General features: G+C 41.0%; 1 protein-coding gene across 1 annotated transcript; it reads left to right on the top strand.

Moving 5' to 3' along the window:
* Window positions 1-1,173: 1,173 nt before the first annotated feature.
* Window positions 1,174-8,052, top strand: grk7a (G protein-coupled receptor kinase 7a; the record flags this gene model as incomplete). The annotated part of the gene is made up of 4 exons (XM_083781112.1): window positions 1,174-1,758; window positions 2,285-2,740; window positions 7,056-7,336; window positions 7,707-8,052. 4 exons carry the CDS (start codon window positions 1,174-1,176, stop codon window positions 8,050-8,052), a joined length of 1,668 nt encoding a protein of 555 aa, XP_083637238.1.
* Between the last annotated feature and the right edge of the window lie 6,572 nt (window positions 8,053-14,624).

Genomic DNA, 14,624 nt, shown 5'->3' with positions numbered 1-14,624 from the left:
TGTGAGAAAGGGGATAATTATAATGGGGAGGGTGATGAGAGATGGCAGACAGATTAGGATTAAACTCTGAAGTGACCTGCTCTGTTGCAACTGAGGGAGAGATATGAACAGACAGAGGAAGGTGAAAAGGGCTGTGATCTGACTTATCCAAAAGCCATTGTTTACTGCCATTGGCCAATCAACCACTTAAACCATATACTTAATTCCACTTAAACCATATTCTTCATTGACCGGGGTCCCCCAAGGGTATATCCTAGGCCCCCTCCTTTTCCCCCTCTACACCTATCTCTTTACCAAAAGTAGAAGATCTACAGTAGAAGCTCACAACGCTTTTTTGAGCTTATACAGTAGAAATGAAATTTCAACATATGTTTGCCTATTTTGAGGGGAGCTAGCCAGTTTTGAGTGTTTGTCCCAACACAAACATTGAATGCCATTGATGGCCAGCTTTGAGTGTTTGTCTAAACACAAATATTAAATTGACAATGAATGGCCAGCTTTGAGTGTTTGTGTAAACACAAAAATTGCGTAAACACAAACATTGAAGACGAAGGTGAGGACGCAAATTGTGATTGGCCGGAATGAGATGATGTATGATGATAAGAGCGCCCCTCACTTCACATGGGTGTGAACGCTAATTATGTGAGCATGTTGTTGTCATTATACAGTAGTTGTGGCATCCAGTTTCATGCAAATGTGTATCTCTGTTCTCTTGGTCTCTCTGGGCATGGCCTCAGCCGTACAGTTAGTCAATAGAACCCAATGGACCACTTTGAACCCAAAATGGACCACTTTGAACCCAATGGACCACTTTGGCTGAAGTTGAACACCACAACCAAATATAGAGGCTCCCAAAGCCTCTTAGGACAGAGCCCTCTTAGGGCTCCCGTTCTGTGAACACTATCCTCGAATAGACCACACAAAGATCCTTAAGTCTAAATCCCTCCCAGGTATTTATAATTCTAAATGACTAATTCCTGGGTGGTGTCGGTGTGCCTTAGGTTTCCAGGTAGGTTTGCTGAAACGGCTCATTTGCGCGCTGGCTTTGGAGGGAGCTGCACTTTCACACGCAAATCCCGAAACACACACTGCACCGGCTGTGTGAGGGTATTCCCAGGGAGCCATTGAAGAACCCAGTCACTTAGGAGGGACCAAACAGATACCGCTGCCAAGATGTGTGACATGGGAGGATTGGATAACCTGGTGGCCAACACGGCCTACCTCAAAGCCCAGGGTGGGGATGACAAAGAGATGAAAAAGCGCCGCCGGAGCTTGTCTCTCCCCAAGACTGATCAATTGGCTGCAGTGCGAGCTTCTGTTAAAAAGGATTTTGATCAGGTCTGTGAGAGGCAGCCCATTGGTAAGAAGTTTTTCCGCTTGTATCTGGCCAACACCCCTGATTTTAAGAAGGCTGCTGACTTTCTGGACGACATGTATGACTGGGATCTGGCTGAAGGTGCACTAAAAGACAAGCAACGGCAGAACATTATCAACAAGTACTGCAAGGCTCCTCCAGCCTTCATCACTGGTGACAACGCCACAAAATGCAAGGCTGTGACAGTTACGGACTTTGATGAAGTAATGAAAGGCAAAATCTGGGAGGCCGTGAGGGACTATCTAAAAGGCAAACCCTTCACAGATTACCAAGCCAGCCCCTTCTATGATAAATTCCTCCAGTGGAAAGAGTTTGAGAAACAGCCCATCAGTGACAAATACTTCTATGAGTTCAGAACTCTCGGCAAGGGAGGATTCGGAGAGGTAAGTGCATGTGCAAGCGATCGTAAATCATTATTCCAACCGTTAACGGAGAAGCACTTTACCATAAACTTTTACTTTAGCAAGAGAAGAGTCTGATGCATATAAGAAATGTAACCTGACACAATCACCTGGATTTATTCTGTCTACAGGGGTCAGGTCAAAGTGAAGTCCATGTAGTATGAATACTGTATAGTTTATTTACTATCCACAGATAATGGCAAAGCTACAAATGAGCAAGCAGTATAACCAACCTCTTAACTGGTTAAATCCAAGAGGTGGCACATACTAAATGGGCTTGATGATATGATGTTCCAACATAACGTATGGAAATAAGCGGTACCACTGAAAGGCATGAGTTCATAAAGAAAAGGCCCTGCTAAAGTTTGCACTACTATATCTTCTTTATGGGCAACCCGGCTCTTTCAACCAATTCACAATAGCATTTAGATAAATTTTCAATAAGAACCTGAGCAGTGCTTGGCCTTCAAGAACCAAGTCTCACAAACATGTTGTCTTACTTCTCCAGGTGTGTGCCGTGCAGGTGAAGAACACAGGCCAGATGTATGCATGCAAGAAGTTGTGCAAGAAGCGCCTGAAGAAGAAAGGTGGCGAGAAGATGGCTCTGTTGGAGAAGCAGATCCTGGAAAAGGTCAACAGCCTGTTCCTAGTCAACCTGTCGTACGCCTATGACACCAAGGAGTCCCTGTGCCTGGTCATGACCTTGATGAACGGCGGAGACCTCAGGTACCACATTTACAACATTGGGTACGATGGCCTGGGCAAGGACAAGGGCATAGAGATGAAGCGCATCATTCACTACACGGCACAGATCACCACCGGGATCATGCATCTGCACGAGATGAACATCGTATACCGCGACATGAAGCCAGAGAATGTGCTGCTGGACGCCGAAGGCCAATGCCGCCTCTCAGATTTGGGTCTGGCTATAGAGTTGGAGCCAGATAAGACCTGCAACCATATGGTGAGTAATTCATACCCTGTTGCTTGCAAATAAGAACAGATTCACTAGATGACAAGAAAAATCTGTTATTTCTGGCAAGTGACACCCTTGTACGATTATGAGTACAACTGAGCATACGTATACACCATGCTACTGTATGATACAGCCAGAAGGGTGGCACTAACATGAGGGGATGAGGAACAATGATGGTGACCATACATTCAAATTAAAATATTATATTATTATTAGTCATTTCAAGATGTCTTCAGAGTAGACATGTGCACTTTTTGTGCATGCATCTTGCATTGGCCATCTGCAGCTGAGCTCATAAGAGCAAGGTTTTTCAGGTCATAAGTCACCAGACTGTGGAAGGGGATTCGTTTAAGAATACACACAGATGCAAACAGCTACATAAGAGAAGATTCCAGTACTGTCTGCCATTATAGCTACTAGAAGACAGCACTAAAGCTAAATACTGAATGGGGGGCTGTTGTTCTCCCACTCTCTCCACTGACCAAATCTGGACAAGGATTTACTGTCTTGCTTAAAATTATCTCCAGTGAGTCCCTGAAACCCATTTCCATTTCAAGTCAGATTATAGCCCAGCCAATTATAGGCAACCATTTTGTGTGGGGCTGTGGAATGAACGGTGCTGGCTCAGGTGAAGGTTATCTCAGACTGGGGCTGTATAAATGTGTCCTTGGTTTGTGGATGAAGCTGTGACCTTGTGACCCTTATAGAAATAGAGGAATGGAAGCGCTGCAGGGATCTGTTAGTGGCTCTTAGATGGGTGCTCTTTGGTGATACAGGTAAAACCATATAGACAAAAGGTATCCTACCTCCAAGTAGTACGTACTGCTTGTCAAAATGTGAATTGCAGACTTGAAAAGAAAATAATCCAAGGCACTCCGTCTTTGGTGAAAAATTAAATAGTTTATTTGAAGATGAGCAAGGCAAATAAATAACAGGACCTTGTGACCCTTATGTTTCATTTCCCAAAATAACTTTAACAGGTTGAAATCTCTGTCCGTAATATGTTCAGAACAGCATTGCATCAGCATCATATGACTCACATTTTGTCAATTCACACAAAATGAGAATCTCTTAAGAATATAGAAGATGAAAGTGTCAAGACAGCGTGCAAATTATTCACATGTCTACATTTTACGGACAAAGGGTTAAATGACGTGATTGGCTCAGGCTGACTGATTGTGGAATTTCTATTATATGAAAGAGGAGTACATTTGTTAAAGGAAAACAATGACAAATTAAATGTGTTTTCACTCACAAATAACATTGAAACAATTTTTTAAACATGCTTTTTAAGTTGCCAATCTTTTCTTCTTGTTGCTCATAAAGTATAATCACATTTAATTGCACTCTATAAAAAATTACCTGCACTAGACTACAGAACTTCAGAAACATGGAAGACTTGCAGAGTTTCTCTTGGACTTACTTGCAGTAGCAAAGAGTAAGCCCCTGGAAAGTCCAGTAAGCTCATTATCCAATACTCCTCTCTGATGCTCCGTGGCCAGCCAGGGTGACTTGGTTACACACCCCACGAGCAAGGCTGGCTTTGGTCCCCTAATCCTCTTTGTGGGAATTACACAAGTCTGTCCCTGATCTCACTGACAAAATCAGTTCTACACATACTGTAGACCTACAGTATGTGTAGATATAGGACTGAGACATTTCAATGGAAGTGGACTTAAAAGTAAAAAGAACCACCGCTCATCTGCTGAAAAAAACTTAAGTGAGGTGCTGGAGTCACAAAGGGATAATGAAAAAAAGGAGGAAGCTCCGCACACTCTGCGTACAATCAAAGTATTTATAAAGCTTTCGGTCTACTGACCTTCTTCAGGCATCCATGGAATGGAAGGCATGGAAGTGGACTTCATTGAAGTCCTGATAAAACTAATAAACTGGTTATACCTAGATTATTTTCAGTTTAGCTCAGGTATTGGATTGGCTAGCATGACTTTTCTTTAGACTTAGACTTAGACTACATACTGTATATATATATTTCGATGTATATATTTACATGTGGTTGAACCGACAGATGAACGATGCCATGCCATTCAGGTTACGTTATACATTAGGCGAGATAGAAAGTAGAAGACCTGGTAGTGAGCCTTGACCATTGTTAAATATGTAATCCTTTAAAGGGTTGGGAGAACTTGGGAGTAGTGGGAAACGGTGACACATCGGCCAGATGTAGGTTCAATAGAACGTATTGCATTTGACCCAGGACCGATCTGGTAATTGGACAATTTCTATACAGTACCAGTAATGTCCAAAAATCAGATGTCTTTCATATCCAAAGTGCATGCACATGAATATTATAATATATCTATATTCATGGGTAGGCTACTTTGTGGCACTCGAGGAAGGGCTAGAATACATGGCTGTGACACCTTGTGTCTGCTGGGAGCTATGATAATGTCCAGATATGGACAACCTGTGTGTAAGAAGATGTCACCTTGTGTGTGTCTGCTGGGAGCTATGATGACGTCCAGATATGGACAACCTGTGTGTAAGAAGATGTCACCTTGTGTGTGTCTGCTGGGAGCTATGATGACGTCCAGATATGGACAACCTGTGTGTAAGAAGATGTCACCTTGTGTGTGTCTAATGGGAGCTATGATGACGTCCAGATATGGACAACCTGTGTGTAAGAAGATGTCACCTTGTGTGTGTCTAATGGGAGCTATGATGACGTCCAGATATGGACAACCTGTGTGTAAGAAGATGTCACCTTGTGTGTGTCTAATGGGAGCTATGATGACGTCCAGATATGGACAACCTGTGTGTAAGAAGATGTCACCTTGTGTGTGTCTAATGGGAGCTATGATGACGTCCAGATATGGACAACCTGTGTGTAAGAAGATGTCACCTTGTGTGTGTCTGCTGGGAGCTATGATGACGTCCAGATATGGACAACCTGTGTGTAAGAAGATGTCACCTTGTGTGTGTCTAATGGGAGCTATGATGACGTCCAGATATGGACAACCTGTGTGTAAGAAGATGTCACCTTGTGTGTGTCTAATGGGAGCTATGATGACGTCCAGACATGGACAACCTGTGTGTAAGAAGAGGTCAGCATAGACACACATGACTCTTGACAGGTAGTAGCCGATTACCATTAAGCTCCTGGTGACCAGGTTGCAGTTGTGGTCAGATGCAGAGTGAGAGTGAAACAGAAAACGAAACGGAGAGAAAACTAAGCTATAGGAGGCAGGAGAAAGAACTGTATGCACAGTATATTAGCAGTCATAGTGTGCCAAATGAATCAGTCAATGATGGATGGATCGATCAATCAATTAATACATCGATCAATCAATCAATCAATCAATCAATCAATCAATCAATAATTTGTTATATAGTGTTTTCTTTGACTGAGATCCTCTTTCAGCATTACTTGTTTTAAGTATTTGTTTGATGCTTTTTGTATTGCTGGAATGCGGCGAATGCCTCGTTTTTAACTCTTGTTAACCTTAAAGTATTGCTTAATCTCCAGTCTACACAAACATACTGTATTCCCTCTAGCTGCTAATAAAGAAACACTGAACAGCTGCCCTCTCTTTTCAGCCCTTTCTTGTTCTCACTGTGAATCCCCATAAACTGTACAATTTCACATTTACATCATTACATTTTAAATTACACTACATACTCCAACGTCTCTCCAATAATATAAAATGTCTAAAGGGATATATGAGAATTCTACATTTTAATTATGCCGTTATCAGCCATGCCTTAAAAAAGGTAGTATAATTCAATATGTCACAGACATGATGGCAGAGCTCAGATAATTGGAGCATTAGCATAATGCAGGTCAGCAGATAGGTACAGTATGATGTGAAAGACTCTTTACTAGTGGCCTTGTGGTTAGATGGCTGCCATCAGAGATTGGGCGGTTGATCGGGGTTCAAGACTATGAAAATGATACCATGTGCCTCTCTGCTTAGCAACAAGGGCTGGATAAGGTGTACACTTATACATCCAGCTGCCTCACGCTACAGAAACAGGAGCATGAGGTTTAGCTCCCAAGGTTACTTACTTGCTTATGTGCAAGACGCTGTCAGTTTAGTAATCTTGGAAACAAATATATAAAAAATGAAAATTATATCAGAATATTATCTCTCTCAATATCTCTTTCACTCAAACTAATCAATGCCATAAGCAAAGCTGACAGCGTTAACCTATTTGCATTTGAACATTTGCATTTGTTTCTGTCATAGACTGACCACTGACCAGTACAATAAAGTGACACATCTGTCCCCTTATCTTCTACTAACCCTCCTTCTCTTCCTTTCCCTTCTCTGCACCCTCTCCCCAGGCTGGCACAAATCAATACATGGCCCCTGAGCTTCTGAACAAAACTGCATACCGGACATCTGTGGACTGGTGGGCTCTGGGCGCCAGTATCTATGAGATGGTGTGCGGCTACACTCCCTTTAAAGGTGCTGAGAGCAAGACGGTGAAGGTTGAGAAAGAAGAGGTCCAGCGCCGCATTCAGAACGAGGAGCCCAAATATGATCACAAATTCCTTGATGCAAATTGCAAGGATATCATCCAGCAGTTCCTAAAGAAAAAGATTGAGGAGCGCCTGGGGATGAAGTATGTGATGGGTGTTTACGAAACACAGCAAAGTGACAACATTTCTCAGAAACAGACACACTTTGTTTTGTGAATGTGTTATAATACTGAGATAATTTTGTGAATGAAAGTAAAGACGTTTTTGACTCGGCTTGATATCCCTGACATAATTTGGCCCCCGGGGGAAATAATTGGGGAACCAATTATTAGCAATATAGCAATGATGTATTGAGCTTTCAAACACCTACTTTAACTAAGAAATGTCACTTAAGTTACACCTCCTTTAACCTCTTAAAAGCTATATTTAGTTGACTGGATTCACAAGTGTTCTATAACATAACAGCCCCCAGCATGATGCAAGGGTTAAGTTCTTTCTTTTCTTTCTCATTAGGAATAACATGGAAGACCCTCGGAAGCACCCGTGGTTTAAGGCCATCAACTTCCCGCGTCTGGAGGCTGGGCTGGTAAGACCTCCATGGGTGCCCAAGCCCAATGTTGTGTACGCCAAGGATACAGGCGACATTGCCGAATTCTCTGAGATCAAAGGCATCATGCTTGATGCCAAAGATGATAAATTCTTCAAGGAGTTCAGCACAGGTGCTGTGTCTATTCAGTGGCAGCAGGAAATGCTTGACAGCGGACTGTTCAAAGAGCTCAACGACCCCGCTAGGAAAGAGTCTTCAGCGGGAGTGGGAGGCGGCGATGAGGGTAAATCTGGCACGTGTATATTGCTGTGAGTGGCAATGAATTCACCATGTGACCGACCACACAGCAGTAACAACGATAAGATCAAGTTTGGGTACAGTACTGTACTGGACATTAACGCTGCAATCCGTAACTTGCATGTCCTACCTGGGAATCGACGCTGGATCTCCTGGTCGAGTGCTGTATTTTTTACTGCCCAGTTAATAAAGAAAATCTGAGGATATATTAGGTTTCAACCAGTAGTGGTCCTACCCGACTAGAGTATAAATGTCTCAATAGAAGAACAGGTAGACCAACTACAACCACCGCAAGTTGTGTTTGTCATACTGTAACCTACTGTAACCTACTCTGTCATAGATCGGGCAAAAATATTATTTTATTCACACACAAAACGTTATGGGTTGCAGTTTTAAGTGAATTCATTTTTTTACAAAAGAGAGGAGATCGAGTGAGTTTGAGTTGAAATGAAATCAACTGATTCTACTGTTAAGGTGCTTATATACTGCAGGTGCTTATCTAATCACCTGCAGTATGGCAGATATAGCTGTTCAAGAGGTCACTGCTGCCTGTACAGTACATGCTGGCATGCTGAATGACCAACAAGGCAGGTCAATCACAGGATCTTTGAAACGCTCAGTACAGCATTCGTTTTTTTGTTTTTATTTTAATAATAACAAAAAACGAAATAAAAACATCAAAATATTGCAACTGTATATGTATATAAATATGTAAATCTATGCACGCACGCACACACACACACACACACACACACACACAGAGAGAGAGAGAGAGAGAGAGAGAGAGAGAGAGAGAGAGAGAGAGAGAGAGAGAGAGAGAGAGAAATAGAGAGAGAGAGAGAGAGAGAGAGAGAGAGAGAGAGAGAGAGAGAAATATGTGGTTAATTCACATTTTAGGTGTTAGTGAAACCAAATGGAGAATGATGACCATCGGCTCAACTCAGGCATGGGATGTTGGGTGAATCAGAGGAAATGAGCAAAGCCAGCAATGAATGGTCCTGTACCAGGAATCTGTTCCAATAGAACCTCAACATCCACCAAACATTATGGTACTACCACTTTCAACCTGGCGTCCCCTTTGGCCATGTCATTGTAGGCGAAACCTTTTTGCATGTGCCACCATTGTACGATGGTATGAGATATAGGACTTAACTGGTTTTAAGGGTTCTGGCTTGTGATGTTTGAGAAAATGTAGAGAATTGGGCCAGTTCAAAAACATCTTCATCATTGTAATTTGTATGGCTCAGGGTATTTATTTGATGAAGTAAGTTTACACAGTTAATGTTGCATAATGTATAAATAAAAAATATATTTAAATATATAATATATACTTGTAAATATGAGAGGAAACCTTATTCTAGAGGAATGTAAGTTGTAAATCAGGGATTTGCTGGAATGTTGAATTATTTGAATAAAAACATTAAAAACCTGCTTTTTGTTTTGTTGTTGCAAAGTGTGTGTGTGTGTGTGTGTGTGTGTGTGTGTGTGTGTGTGTGTGTGTGTGTGTGTGTGTGTGTGTGTGTGTGTGTGTGTGTGTGTGTGCGCGCAACACTGTGCGTGCGCACATGCGTGTGTGCATGACTGCGTGTGTGTGTGTGTGAGAGAGATATTTAAGTGGAAGACTTTATGATTGAAACAGTTCACATACCGTATGTCAGAGCTCTTGAACATCATGTCCCCATCTCTCATCTTTACAGGAGAAAGTACTGAAGCCTCATTCTGTAGTAAAGCCTAAAGATATATTTACAGTGTTAATCTTGTTAAGGATGCTGACTGCAGCAAGGCAATGGTCCAACTTTAGCAAGAGTAAATTACAGAGTTCAAGTCTTAGCTGATAAGACGATAACAAGCCTTATCCATGTGGCCTTGCGTACTCTGTCAAATCCACCAGGTTCAAAGGAATCTTAGTAGTAGTAGGCCTAGCTGCAACATTCAAATGATTGTGGTTAGAAATCAATCAGTCCAATTATTCCAGTCTTTTGAGGACACAGCAGTGCCATGAAATTAAAAGTGTAATGCAGCCTAAACAAAACCATATTGCATGCTTGCAGTATGCAGCTATTTATTTTTGATATTATTATATTATTATTATTATTATTATTATTATTATTATTATTATTATTATTATTTTGAGATAAGGGACAAAACCTTTTTCAAACTAGATTTTTTTTTTTTTTAAGATACATTCAAATCAAATAGATGTATTTGTAGACACAGGTCTCAACTACCAATCTTGAGAAGGAACAGGTTTTTCGCATAACATTTCTTTCTAAAATGGGACATTTATGCACTTAATACCCGATTCTTGTCAACTCCGTCAGACACACTAAAATCCCTTTTAATTGAATTTGATAATTTCAACAATAATATAAAGTCCTCAGTTATCTTATAATGGCTTTCAGTAATCAAGTTAAATAATACAATTCTTTTAATATTGTTTTGTTCCAATATCACACTATTATGAAATATCCAATTTCTCAAATCCATCATTTCAACCTTTATTTTCAATATTATAACATGAAAACCATCTAAAAAAAACAAAAAAACATCATTACGTATCATTTCAGTTGGTGTTTCAATACATAAGCACAAAAGATTTAACATCGAATTTTCTATTTCTTTGGAAATGAACAAAAACATCACGGGACGAACGTCTGACGGAGTTGACGAACATCTGACGGAGTTGACAAGTTTAACTGATTTAGGTTCTAGACCACCTAGGATCTTGATTCTGGTGACTAATCCCACATTTTCAAGGATGAGGAATACAGTGGTACTATTTATATTGGCCCTGTGACCATGGCAGCCATTTTCAAAATGGCCGCCACCTGCTGTTATTTTACAATAACTCAAGTTCTACACCACCTAGGATCTTGATTCTGGTGACTAATCATACATTTTCAAGGATGTGGGATACATTGGTACTATTTAGATTTGTCCTGTGACCATGGTAGACATTTTTCAAAATGGCCACCAACTTTCTGTTATTTCCCAATAACTCAAGTTCTACACCACCTAGGATCTTGATTCTGGTGACTAATCCTACATTTTCAAGGAGGAGGAATACAGTTGTACTATTTAGATTTATCCTGTGACAATGGCAGCCATTTTCAAAAATGGTGGACCTGCTATTATTTTACCAATTTAGTCAGGGAATATTATCAGAATAATGTTAAATCTGTGAATACATTTCTTACCAAGAATTTTTTCACCAATGTGTTTGTAAAGGTGTCTACTAACATATCCCACATTGGTTTCTGTTGAACATTTTTGACAGCTGCTGAAAGTTGGGTACCATACCAAGTGGCTATGGCCAAACTAGGGAGTCTATGGCCAAACTAGGGGTCAAACCCCTTGGGCTAAATTCGGCAATATATCCACTTGCCCAAATGTGCTGACCTCATTTTGTGATGACGGCTATGGCCGTTTTCAGCCCAAGGAGTGTTCTTCGTGCATAGCTAATGTTTGGAATGCATTCAGAATCATGAAAACTCCCTAGTTTGACAGTGTCACATGCTACTTAAAGCATAATGAACATTTTGCCTTATATAGGTTGTTGATGGTACCCCAACTTTCAGCAGCTGTCAAAAGTTCCCCTAGGGTGGTTGAATATAAAGCAATGTGGGATATGTTAGTAGACACCCTTCCAAACACATTGGTGAAGAAAATTCTTGATAAGGAATGTATTACCAGATTGTATTAATATCCCCTGACTAACTCATCTTCTAGACCACCTAGACCCGACTTCACCAACAGAGACCCGATTGACAACTAAACAACAAGTTTGGACAGCCCCACCAATTAGTGTTACGGAAAATAGCAAGTGTCTACCCTAGGCCCAGAGGGAGACACAGAACTTAGATGCGGCTCACATGTTGCACGACTCCTCAACAAGCTGCCACCAGAGATGAGAGCTGAATTCTGCCGCACAATGCTCTGCGGCCCAGGAGCAACCAACACCATGTTGGAGTTCTCTGAGTGGTTGAAGCACGAGTCCTAGCCATATAGCCTGTGCAAAGGCAAACACCTTGAAGACCTGCTTGAGGTGAACAGTGAGCAGTGAACAGTGAGCGAAAGACTGAAGACAGAAGATCTGCCTTCAGGACTATCAGGCAGGATATGCAGACACTGAAGGCATCAGTGTCGTTCTGTGTCCCCAGCATGTCAACCAAAGCAATGTTACCAAATCAAAGGAGCCTTCACCTCAAGTCACCTGGGGCTGGGTGAGAAATCGTATCCTGTATCTAGCCTCACAACTAAATACAGACACTTGTTACAACCAGACTGCCGTTTGAAAGGGTTAAACCCTTCATCCTGATTGGGGAAGACCACCCCACCTAATCACACCAACCGAACAAGTGAGGTTGGGGCCTCCAGGTGGGCCAGCAGCCATCTGCACAAGACTGGGCTGGACCCTGCAGGAAAGCAATCTCCAGCCAAGACAATGTAAGTTGACTATAACAGAGCCCCAGAACACAGAGGTCATGAGAAGGATGGAGAAACACTGGCAGGAGGCCACCAAGATCAACGCCACACTGCAGTGGCCAGTGAAGTCAAACTGTGCATCTGTACCTGAAAGGGACAAGTCAAAGGCCAGAAAGCCCACCTCCTTTTAATGTCCTGTCTAGCAACTCAACCTGCACCTGAAATAAGCCCTGACCCCTCCCAGAGAAAGTTCATCCTTGAAAATGTAATGATTAGTCACCAGAATCAAGATCCTTGGTGGTCTAAAACTTGAGTTATTGGTAAAATAACAGCAGGTTGGTGGTCATTTTGAAAAACAATGGCTGCCATGGTCACAGGACAAATCTAAATAGTACCACTGTATTCCTCATCTTTTAAAATGTATTATTAGTCGCCAGAATCAAGATCCTAGGTGGTCTAAAACTTGAGTTATTGTAAAATAACAGCAGGTGGCGGCCATTTTGAAAAACAATGGCTGCCATAGTCACAGGACAAATCTAAATAGTACCAATGTATCCCACATCCTTGAAAATGTATGATTAGTCACCAGAATCAAGATCCTAGGTGGTGTAGAACTTGAGTTATTGTAAAATAACAGCAGGTGGCGGCCATTTTGAAATATGGCTGCCATGGTCACAGGGAAAATCTAAATTGTACCACTGTATCCCTCATCCTTGAAAATGTAGTCTTAGTCACCAGAATCAAGATCCTAGGTGGTGTAGAACTTGAGTTATTGTAAAATAACATCAGGTGGCGGCAATTTTGGAAAATGGCTGCCATGGTCACCACGAGACAAATCTGTGATGGCCCTATAGCCAAAAATGTTCCTTAAGGCATGCTCTAACTGTGTGCCAAATTAGAATACGTCCCATTATTCAAAAACTATAATTTTATTGTTTTAGGAACACTTTTGTCAACTCCGTCAGATACATGTCAACTCCGTCAGACACAAAACCTGACGGAGTTGACGTCTGACGGAGTTGACAAAATGTCATTTGTTTTCATCTTAACCCTCTGTAGTACAATGTAGCCATTTTGTTTTTGCTTCATTTGTTAGCTAAACCTAACCCTAAACTTTTATAATAAACATTATTTTGGAATTCTTAACAAAGATCATAATAATGTCCTGACGGAGTTGACATGTAAAAGCTGTGACCACCCTGATATCAACATTGTTTGTTTAAAATATCAAACAATTGAATGCTTGTCAGACCAGGTGCTCCACTGTTGCAACAAATACAAACGGGACTTGGAAAAGGAGTCTTCAGGCTAAATCTGTCGACAATATTTTCTGATTAATTTAAGACTTTTAAAAAACCTGACGGAGTTGACGGGAGACGTGGGACACACATTTGATATGAGATATCTAATGGAAAATATAAATTAAAATTATTGTGTATATTGTTTGCTATGTTGTTGACAATCTACTTTAATTTAGTATGTATATTTATGTGATTGTGACAGTATTAGACACTTTTTTAGCAGTTTGAAATTATGACCACTTGCTGGGGACAGGCTAAATACAGGCGTTTTTGGGTACAGTGCCTGCTTTTAACTAATTCAGATGGCATATGAAAACAATTATAATGAAATTAATGGCATAATAATACACAACTGTATTACATTTAACTTTGCAAGTGCTTTTATTTTTATTAAATTAATTTATTTTTAGCAATAATAAGGCTCTTATGTGTGGGACATGTTTTTTCCACTTTTGTCCCTCATCTCAAGAATGAGTGTATTATTACACACTTTCCTTACTCAATTTCAACAACATGGACCTACTGTAATCGACTATTATATAGCCTAATTGGCCTGGTCTGTAGTGTCTGTCTCTCCATAACCACTTCAATACACTTGCAGGGACCGCTGCTTAGTGGATATTTTCATTCAATGTCTGTCAATTCGTTTTCTAGCTAAGAGTCTAAGACCAATAAGCCTATTATCTGATCAGAAATGTAATAGGACAGTGAAATGTTAAGACAATCTTAATGCCTAGGTTCTGGATAGAGTACTGGAAGTCTGGAAGCAAAACAGGCGTTTTCAGCATGCCTGCAGCCTAACCTTCCCGTCTGCGTGCGCGACACCAGGGACGAAGCATCTAATTTAATAGTTGTAAAGTT

Source organism: Protomyctophum parallelum (genome assembly GCF_964188405.1).
Source record: "Protomyctophum parallelum genome assembly, chromosome: 14".
Lineage (NCBI taxonomy): Eukaryota > Metazoa > Chordata > Actinopteri > Myctophiformes > Myctophidae > Protomyctophum > Protomyctophum parallelum.
The sequence above is the reverse complement of the archived record's forward strand: the minus strand, read 5'-3'. Positions and strand labels throughout refer to the sequence as shown.